At 42.5% G+C, this 10,868-nt stretch overlaps 1 protein-coding gene across 1 annotated transcript in view; it reads left to right on the top strand.

Moving 5' to 3' along the window:
• Window positions 1-9,981: 9,981 nt before the first annotated feature.
• Window positions 9,982-10,868, top strand: part of TRIM40 (tripartite motif containing 40) — an 11,456-nt gene continuing 10,569 nt past the window's right edge. Inside the window, 1 exon segment of the mRNA XM_012558653.1 lies at window positions 9,982-10,320. Coding sequence (XP_012414107.1) covers window positions 9,982-10,320 — 339 coding nt within the window.

Raw genomic sequence — 10,868 nt, forward strand, 5'->3', positions numbered from 1 at the left:
TAACATGGATGAAACTGGAGGACATTATGCTGAGTGAAATAAGTCAATCACAAAAGGACAAATATTGTATGAGACCTCTACTGTAAAAACTCATAAAAAGGTTTACACACAAAAAGAAACAATCTTTGTTGGTTACAAGGGATGAGGGGGTGGGAGGGAGAAATACTAAATAGACAACAGATAAGTGGTAACGTTGGTGAAGGGTAAGACAGTATACAATACTGGGAAAGCCAGCACAACTTGTACAAGGTAAGGTCATGGAAGCTTCATGGACACATCCAAACTCCCTGACGGACTGAATTGCTGGGCAGAGGGCTGTGCGGGCCATGGTCTCGGGGAACATCTAGCTCAATTGGCATAACATAGTTCATAAAGAAAATGTTTTACATTCTACCTTGGTGAGTAGCTTCTAGGGTCTTAAAAGCCTGTGAGCAGCCATCTAAGATATTCCACTCGTCTCACTCCTTTGGGAGCAAGGGAGAATGAAGAGAACAAGTTACAAGGAAAAGATTAGTCTGAAGGACTAATGGACCACAAGTACCACAACCTCCACCAGACTGAGTCCAGTACAACTAGATGGTGCCTGGCTACCACCCCTGACTGCTCGGACAGGGATAACAACAGAGGGTCCCAGACAGAGCTGGAGAAAGATGTAAAACAAAATTCTAACTCACAAAAAAAGACCAGATTTACTGGTCTGACGGAGACTGGAGAAACCCCAAGAGTATGGCCCCCGGACACCCTTTTAGCTCAGTAATGAAGTCACTCCTGAGGTTCACTCTTCAGCCAAAAATTAGACAGCCCTATAAAACAAAATGAGATTAATGGGGCACAACAGTCCAGGTACAAGGTCTAGAAGGCAGGAGGGGACAGGAAAGCTGGTAATAGCGAACCCAAGATTGAGAAGGGACAGTGTTGACATGTTCTGGGGTTGTTAACCATTGTCATAAAACAATATGTGTACTAACTGTTTAATGAGAAGCTACTTGTTCTGTAAACCTTCATCTAAAGTACAACTAAAAAAAAAGAAAGAAAAGTGCCAGTCCCAGTGCCCCGGGGCCCTGGCAGTGTTCTCCCTTCCCCAGAGATGAAAGGCAGAAGCCATGTTCTGGCTTGGAAGACAGTGCCACCCACTGCCCACTGAGTGAGAGAGAGAGAGAGAGAGAGAGAAAGAGAGAGAGAGAGAAAGAGAGAGAGAGAGAGTTGTCAATGACTGGTTTCCAAACGTTGCCTCTTCTGGGCAAGGTGGCAAGTTATCCAGGTAAGAACAATTTAGAAGGTACATTGAACTTGAGGTGCTGATGGGACATCCAAGTATGCACAGGAATTTAAGCTTAGGAAGGAGATGGAGAACAGGGATATGGATCTGGATGCCATTAGGGCTCAGGGAGGTACAGGACCTGCATAAGAGGCTGAGTAGGGATCTGGACCTGACCCTGTCTGTCTTTGAAGTCCAGGTAGCCCCCACCTCTCTGTGCTAGGAGGGAGTGGGCCTCCTTTTATGGATGGTCAGAGAAGTGAGAGGGACCCAGGAGCCAGCAGAGAAGAGAATTTCAAGGAGGTGATGATCTAACATTTCAGAATCACCAGGTAGGATGTGAGGAGTCCCTGGGTGGTGCAAACAGTTAGGCGTTCGACTACCAGCCGAAAGGTTGGCAGTCCGAACCCACCCAGAGGCTGTCTCGGAAGACAGGCCTGGCGATTTGCTTCCAAAAGTTCACAGCCTTGAAAACCCTACGGAGTAGGGGTTTTCTACTCTACACACATGGGGTCGCCAGGAATTGGAATTAACTTGACAGAAGCTAACAACAACATGTAGGTTGTGAGATGAGAAAACATCACCAAGATTTGAATTTAGGATTTAGTTGGAAACCTTCGAAAGAATGGATTAAACGCCAAGCACTGGGCTAGGCAAAGATGGGAAGACATAGTCAATCCCGTAGGTGACCCCATGTGTTTCAGAGTAGAACTGTACTTTATAGGTTTATAGGATTTTCAATAGCTGTGATCTTACAGAAGTAGATTGCCAGACCTTTCTTCTGAGGTGCCTCTGTGTGGATTTGAACTGCCAACCTTTCAGTTAATAGCTGAGCACTTAATTGTTTGTGCCACTCAGGGACTCCAAAGTTGGGAAAGTTGACAAAAATTGAATGGCAATAAATGAGATGATGGTTCAGAAAAGGGAGAAATGTGTATAAACTTGCAGGCTCCTCTGACACCTTTGTGCAAATTAGAATGTGCCCCTCCTTCCTCTGGGCCAGTGCGGCCCTGTGTCAAGTCACCTGACTTGGCAAACAGAGCCTGGGCTGAGTCTCAGCCCCAACTCATCCCCTAGGCCGGCTGCTCTTATACAGTGAACAACCTGCCCAACTGTAAGCAGAGGCCCTGAGAGGATGAAAACTGAGTACTTAGAATGGTTTCATGCAGGAAAGTGGTACATGAGACTTATGTTGATGTGAATGGTTTAGAGCAACTGGAAGGAAGAGGTAGCAGGCCACCTCTGCCGGGAAGTGTAAGAGCAGAGGCAGGCAAGAAGGGATGAAGGAGAGGGAGCAGATGCAAATCACTTGTCTTTTGGCCCAATATTTTAAAGCAGATGAGATTAGTTAAAATTTCTCATGAAAAAGGACTAATAGACCACAACTACCACAGCTTCCACCAGACTGAGTCCAGAACAGCTAGATGGTGCCCGGCTACTACCACTGACTGCTCTGACCAGGATCACAATAGACGGTCACAGACAGAGCTGGAGAAAAATGTAGAACAAAAGTCTGACTCACAAAAAAAGACCAGACTTACTGGCCTGACAGAGACTGGAGAAACCCCTAGAGTATGGCCCCCGGACTCCCTTTTAGCTCAGTGATGAAGTCACTCCTGATGTTCACCCTTCAGCCAAAGATTAGACAGCCCCATAAAACAAAATGAGACTAATGGGGCGCAACAGCCCAGAGACAAGAACTAGAAGGCAGGAGGGGTCAGGAATGCTGGTGATAAGGAAACCAAGGTTGAGAAGAGGAAAATGTTGACATGTCTTGGGGTTTGTAACCAATGTCATAAAACAATATGTGTACTAATTGTTTAATGAGAAGCTAGTTTGTTCTGTAAACCTTCATCTAAAGTACAATAATAAAAAATTTTAAAAATATGGGAGAAAAAGATTTCTCACAAGAAAGGAGGAGTCCCTGGGAGGTGCAAACAATTAAGAGCTCAGAGGCAGGTTTGAATCCACCCAGAGGCACCTCTGAAGAAAGACCTGGCAATCCACTTCAAAAAATCAGTCACTGAAAACCCCATGGAGCACAGCTCTACTCTGACATACATAGGGCCATCATGAGTCGGAGTCAACTCGATGGCAGCTGGTAACTAGTATGTGCAAGGAGCAACACCACGTAGACTGTGAGACAGAGGAATACTAATAAACCAAAAACCAAACCCATAGCCATCAAGTTGATTCCAACTCATAGCTACCCTAAAGGACAGAGTAGAACTGCCCATAGGTTTTCCAAGGCTGTAATCTTTACAGAAACACACTGCCACATCTTTCTCCCTCAGAGCTGCTGGTGGGTTCAAACAGCCGAACTTTCCGTAAACAGCCAAGCGCTTAACCACTGTGCCACCAGGGCTCCTCCCAGAATACTAATAACAATTGTATTTATTTTCCCCCTATTTTATACAAATTGTCAGGGTTATTAGTCCATTCCCGGCTGTGGTATTTGATCCATGTGAAAAAGACTGAGGTTGTGGCTGTGCCAGATCATGAAGCTCCAAATCTCTAGAATTAGGACCATAATCCTGATCTTCTGACTAGTCTGGAATTCCTTTCATTCTACCCACTGATTCTTCCTCTTCTTAAAAATGTATAAATTAAATTAATTCTTTAAATAGATAATACACTTACTTGGCTTAGAATTTTAAAAGTATGAAGGAATACAAGAATTCAGTGGAAAGTTTCTCTCCACCCCTCTTCTCCAGCCATCCAGACATCACTGCCCTCCCCACAGGCCACCCGTGTTAGCAGTCTCTTCATGTAGCCTTCCAGAGATTTTCTTTGCATTGAAATCAAATAAGTATGTATTTATTCTCCCCTCATTTTATACAAATACTAATAATTAAAAAAAAAAAAAAACAGTTGCTGTTGAGCTGTTTCTGACTCATGACAATCCCATGTGTGTCAGAGTAGAACTATGTTACATAGGGTTTTCAATGGCTGATTTTTTGGAAGTAGATTGCCAGGCCTTTCTTCTGATACAGACTGTTCTATACCTTGATGTTTGTTTCTTTTTCTTTTAATGTAACAATTTATCTTGGGAATTATTCCAATAGCAAAATCTCTCTCTCTCTCTCTTTACGGCCACACAGTCTTCCATTGTATGGAATAGATATAGATAGTTTATTTAAGCCTAAGCCCCACTGATAAACATTTGATTTGTTTCTAGACCTTTGCTATTTAAAAAAAAAACATCTGTTGCCGTCGAGTCGATTCCGACTCATAGCAACCCTCTAGGACAGAGCAGAACTGCCCCATAGGGTTTCCTTTTGCTATTATAAACATTATAAAGGAGTAGCACTAATTTACATTCCCATCAGCAGTTATGGGAGTGCCTGTTTTCCCACACATTCATCAGCGCTGTGTTACCAAACTCTTGGATTTCTGTCAATCTGATAAGGAGAAATAGTAATTTCAGTGTCATTTTAATTTGCATTTTCTTCATGTAAATGAGACTGAGCAGCTTCTCGTATGTTTTAGAGCTATTTTGTATTTCTTTTTCTATGAAGTGCCTGTTTATTTCCTTTGCCCAATTTTCTACTGGGTAGTTGATAATTTCTTTTTAATTTATAAGAACCTTTACACATCAGGGGAATTAGCCTTTTGGTTTTGATGGTAGTTGTAAACATGGTTTCTTTTTCCATTTTGTTATTTGTCTCTTGACACTGCTTTTGCAGTTTTCCTCATGCAGATTTTTTTTTTTTTTAAATGTGGCTGAATCTGTCTTTCCTTTTATGACTTCTATGTTTGAATCATACTTTAGCAAGTGTTTCTTCAATACAGTGGGTCCCTGCCTTCAAGTTGCTCAATAGCCAGTAGGAAAATCAAGAAAAGTACTTAAATAAATGTAGTAAAGTTAGCATATGATCAGTGCTCTGAGGTGGTGCAAAGTGCTATTTATCTGTCCATCCAGTTATCAATCTACCTACCCATCCGTATATTCGTCTGTTCATTTATCAGGCCTTTACTGAATTCTTTCTAAGGGCATGGAAAAATGTGAAGCGAGATGATATTCTGTGGTGATTAAGCACAGGAGCCAAGATGACAGATGTCCACATCTGAATCCTGACTGTATGTTTACTCCTCTGTGACCCTGAGCTGGTTACTTAATCTCTCTACAATTCTATTTTTCATATTATCCCACAAGACATGACAGAAATGTAAGATGTGAAGAAGTCAAGGGTTCAAGGTTGAAGAACAGATGATGCAGTGAGTAACTTAAGGAGAGAGCTGTGAGGGTGAGTGCAATACATAGATTTGTGGTTTCAGATGGTGAAATCTGGATTCTGACAAGACCCAGAGGGTGGCCAGTGGGGTGGGTGACAGAAGTAAAGGTTATCAGATGTGAGCAGGTCAAGGAACTAAGGGGCCTCGGTATTGGATGATCATCTACACAGTCCTTTAAATCACCCAGGATGATGGCAGGACATGGGGTGGAGAAAAGCCTCTGAGCGTGGTGCCCCCATCCTCCATGAATGAAGGGGTGTGGCTTTGTGGGCATCTGAGGGCAGTACGGAAGAGGTAGAGAGTGGACAACAAGAACTCCCACATGCTGGTATTTTTATAAGTGTCTGGGTAAGTAATGGTCAGGAAGTGGTCACATGGAGTGAGGAAGGTGCCCATCCCACCCATTACCCTGAGATTCCAAGGATGTAGAAAATGAAGCTATTTCCTTTGAGAAGAAACCAGGCAACTGTGACTTCAGAGAAAGCCATGTTTTAGTGGCAACCCCACAGCAGACAGTGGTAAAATGGGATTGAGGGAGGAGGTCATAGGGTGAAGTTTTCAACAAGAATTTCTGAGCTTTTTAATACCATTTATAATAGCCCCTAAAAAAGTATTTAGCAATAAATTTAACCAGGGACATAAAAGACGTATACAAAGAAAACTACAAAACAGTACTGCAAGAAACCAAGAGACCTACATAAATGGAAAAACATACCATGCTCATGGATAGGTAGACTCAGCTTTGTGAAAATGCCAGTTCTACCCAAAACAGTCTACAAATACAATGCAATCCTGATCCAAATACCAATGGCATTCTTTAACAAGATGGAAATCTAATCATTAACTTTATATGAAAAGGAAAGAGATCCCGGATAAATAAAGCATTATTGAAGAAGAAGAACAAAGTAGGAGCCCTCACACCACCTGACCTCAGAACCTACTATACAACTATGGTAATCAAAACATCCTGGTACTGGTACAATGATAGACACATTGACCAATGGAACAGAACCGAGAACCCAGATGTAAATCCATCTATCTACAGCCACCTGATCTTCAACAAAGGCCCAAAGTCCATCAAATGGGGAAAAGACAGTCTTTTTAACAAATGGTGCTTGCAAAACAGGATGTCCATCTGTGAAAACATGAAACAGGACCCATACCTCACACCATACACAAAAACTAATTAAAAACGGATCAAAGACCTAAATATAAAACCAAAAACTATAAAGATCATAGAAGAAAAAATAGGATCAACACTAGGGGCTCTAATATACACCATAAATAGGATATAAACCATAACTAACAACATACAAACACCAGAAGATAAGCTAGATAACTGGGATCTTCTAAAAATTAAACACTTACGCTCATCAAAAGACTTCACCAACAGAGTAAAAAGAGAACCTACAGACTGGGAAGAAAATTTTGGCTATGACATAACCAACAAAAATCTAATCTCTAAAATCCATAGGAAAATACAACACCTCTACAACAAAAAGACAAATTACCCAATTAAAAAATGTGCAGAGGATATATACAGACACTTCACCAAAGCAGACATTCAGGTGGCTAACAGACACATAAGCAAATACTCTCAATCACTAGTCATTAGAGAAATGCAAATCGAAACTACAATGAGATACCGTCTCACCCTGGCATTACTGGCACTAATCAAAAAAACAGAAAATAACAAATGTTGGAGAGGCTTTGGGGAGATTGGAACTCTTATGCACTGCTGGTGGGAATGCAAAATGATACTACCATCTTGGAAAACTATATGGTGCTTCATTGTTCTTGTTGTTGTTACGTGCCATCGAGTCAGTTCCGACTCATAGCAACCCTATGTACAACAGAATGAAACACTGCCTGATCCTGTGCCATCCTCACAGTCTTTGCTATGCTTGAGCCCATTGTGGCAGCCACTGTGTCAATCCATCTCATTGAATGTTTTCCATTTTTTCGCTGATCCTCACATGTCCTTCTCCAGGGAACTGATCCTTCCTGATAACATGTTCTAAGTATGTGACATGAAGTCTCACCGTCCTTGCTTCTAAGGAGCATTCTGGCTGTACTTCTTCCAAGAAAGATTTGTTAGTTCTTCTGGCAGTCTATTTTATATCCAGTATTCTTCACCAACACCATAATTCAAAGGCATCAATTCTTCTTTGGTCTTCTTTATTCATTGTCCAGCTTTCACATGCATATGAGGTGATTGAAAATACCATGGCTTGGGTCAGGCACACCTTGGTCCTCAAAGAGACAGCTTCGTTTTTTAACACTTCAAAGAGGTCTTTTGCAGCAGATGCCCAAAGCAATATGTGATCGATTTCTTGACTGCTGCTTCCATGGGTGTTGACTGTTGATCCAAGTAAAACGAAATCTTTGACAACTTCAATATTTTCTCCATTTGTCATGATATTGTTTATTGTTCTAGTTGTGGGGATTTTTGTTTTCTTTATGTTGAGGTGCAATCCATACTGAAGACAGTGGTCTTTGATCTTTATCAATAACTGCTTCAAGTCCTCTTCACTTTCAGCAAATAAGGTTGTGTCATCTGCATAACGCAGATTGTTAGTGAGTCTTCCTCCAATCCTGATGTCGCATCCTTCTTCACATAGTTCAGCTTCTCTGATTATTTGCTCAGCATACAGATTGAATAAGTATGGTGAAATGATACAACTCTGACACACAACTTTCCTGATTTTAAACCACACAGTAACCCCTTGTTCTGATCAAAAGACTGTCTCTTGGTATATATACAGGTTCCTCATGAGCACAATTAAGTGTTCTGGAATTCCCATTCTTTGCAGTGTTATCCATAACTTGTTATGATCCACACAGGTGAATGCTTTTGCACAGTCAATAAAACACAGGTAAACATCTTTCTGTTCTTCTCTGCTTTCAGCCAAGATCCATCTGACATCACCAATGATATCCCTTATTCTACGTCCTCTTCTGAATCTGGCTTGAACCTCTGGCAGTTCCCTGTCAATGTACTGCTGCAGCTGCTTTCAAATGATCTTCAGCAAAAAATTTTCTTGTGTGTGATATGAATGATATTGGTTGATAATTTCCTCATTCTGCTGGATCACCTTTCTTTGGAATGGGCACAAATATGGGTCTCTTCCAGTCAGCTGGCCAAGAAGCTGTCTTCCAAATTTCTTGACACAGATGGATTAGCACCTCCAGTGCTGCATCTATATGTTGAAACATCTCAACAGGTATTCTGTCAATTTCTGAAGCCTTGCTTGCACCATTCCTTCAGTGTACCTTGCATATCTTCCTTCAGTACCATTGGTTCTTGATCATATGACTCTCAGATCCTGTCATATTTACATCGAAGGTGCCAAGACTTTCCTCCTCCCCATGAGCAAGCAAGCCAACACCCTGTCCTAACCAAAGTCCACCTCACCCTCCAGTTACTGTAAGCCAATCCAGTCAATGGGGAGTTTTATTTTCCTGGTAATTCAGCGCTTCTCGGAGAGGGTGGGCCTCTTCACTCATCCCCCAGTTTTTCACGGACATGCGAGCATATATGACTAGCACAATTTAAAAGAATCATTCACCTGCTGGCCATCTCCCAAGGTCTGGAGCCTGTGAAAAAGACCTGAAATTGTAGCAGGAGAAATGGAGGTAGGATACTAAGTGAGATTTTCAGGGGGGAACTAGGTAAGAGGTGTAAGGTGAGGGAATGGGAGTGATGGCCTAGTCTTTAAGGGAAGTTGGGGATACTTTCTTATTTGGATCATCTTTGGAGGTAGTTTGAAAGGGAGGGACAAGGTGGCTTCATACTGTACACATATCTCTGGTTTGCTCTATGTCCTGTGCTCTTTTCCTTTCCCTCTCATTGTGAAATCCATGCAGCCATGGAAAGAATGTTGGTTGGGAAAATGACTAGCTAACAGAGATGCTGATGCAAATGGTTGGTATTAATAAATGACAGCAGTTAATCAAATTCTTAGAATGTGACTACAAGCCATCTAGTATCACAGTTTGGGAGAGGACACTCCAAACTCTTGCCAAATTCTCTTGACAGAGAGCAAATCAGACAAGGCTTTCAACTTGTAGGTTTATAATACTCTGGCTTCTGGCCATGATACTCTGGCATTTGAATTTTGAGCTGTAAAAATATTCACAAAAAGCTCTTGAAAGGAAAATACAATTGATTTTTAATCATCTTCTATGAAAACTGAAGAGTGATTTCAAGTTTAGCAAATGCAAGAAAACTGGAGGGTGCATTTCAAAGCTGACGAGGTATTTCCGAAACTTGTGCAGAATCTAGGTTTGGATGGTCCATGCTACAGCTCCATTGATGGAGAGTGGGCAGTTGCCTGAAGTTTGTGGGCTGAGTCATGTCCTCTCGGCTGCTCCAGGGCTGCCTCCTTCCAGCTGAGCTATCTTATCTGGGACTGTCTGGTATGGCAGGCCTTCCAGTGAGGAAGGAGGCCCTGCAGGCAGGAGGCTGTTCGGGTGGGGTGGAGGGCATGGTTCCTCTGCAGGAGGACAGCCAAGAGGAGGGCCTCTGCTCCATCTGCCAGGGGCACCTGAAGGAGGCTGTGAACACTGACTGTGGACACCTCTTCTGTCGAGAGTGCTTGGCCCATTACCTGAAGGACTGTCCCCCGGAAGCCGTCTGCCCCGTCTGCCGGGCTCCCTGTTCCGAGAAGGTGCTGGGGGAAGGCTACATCTGCCAGACCCACCAGGAGAGGGTGAGCTTGTTCTGTGAAGAGAGCTGCCTTCTTCTGTGCTTGAAGTGCCAGGAGTGCCTTGAGCACCAGTCTCATCGGGAGCTGACCATTGAAAAGGCCATCAGTCACTACAAGGTAAGGTCAGGTCATTGTAGCAATACCCCTGCCACCACCTCCCTGAGTTACCCCCTTCTAACCCTGCTCATTATGCCTGGCACATCATAGAGGCTCAATAACTGGTCACTTTCTTTGTTTCTTCTGCTTCATCCCATTTTGGACTCTTGTCTTTGCTTTTCTGTATTAATATGATTCTCTTTAAAAAGGGTATAATGTCACTGTGAGGAATTCCTGCATGGCACTAACAGTTAAGCACTCAACTATTAGCCGAAAGGTTGGCAGTTCAAATCCATCCAGAGACACCTTGGAAGATAGGCCTGGTGATCTGCTTCCAAAAGGTCACAGCCTTGAAAACTCTATGGAGCAGTTCTATTCTGCATGCATGGGGTTGCCAAGAGTTGGAATCTACTCTATAGCAATCAACAACGATGTCAGATTCCCAGGAAAAATGGTTATTCTTGGTTTGCTCATCTATAGAATAAAGGAGTTGGACTAGATAATGCAAAACTCTATCAGTACTGAAACATTCCCAAAATTCCATAGCTTCTGTAGATTTTATTTTAAAA

Source organism: Trichechus manatus, unplaced genomic scaffold (assembly GCF_000243295.1).
Source record: "Trichechus manatus latirostris isolate Lorelei unplaced genomic scaffold, TriManLat1.0 scaffold00180, whole genome shotgun sequence".
NCBI lineage: Eukaryota > Metazoa > Chordata > Mammalia > Sirenia > Trichechidae > Trichechus > Trichechus manatus.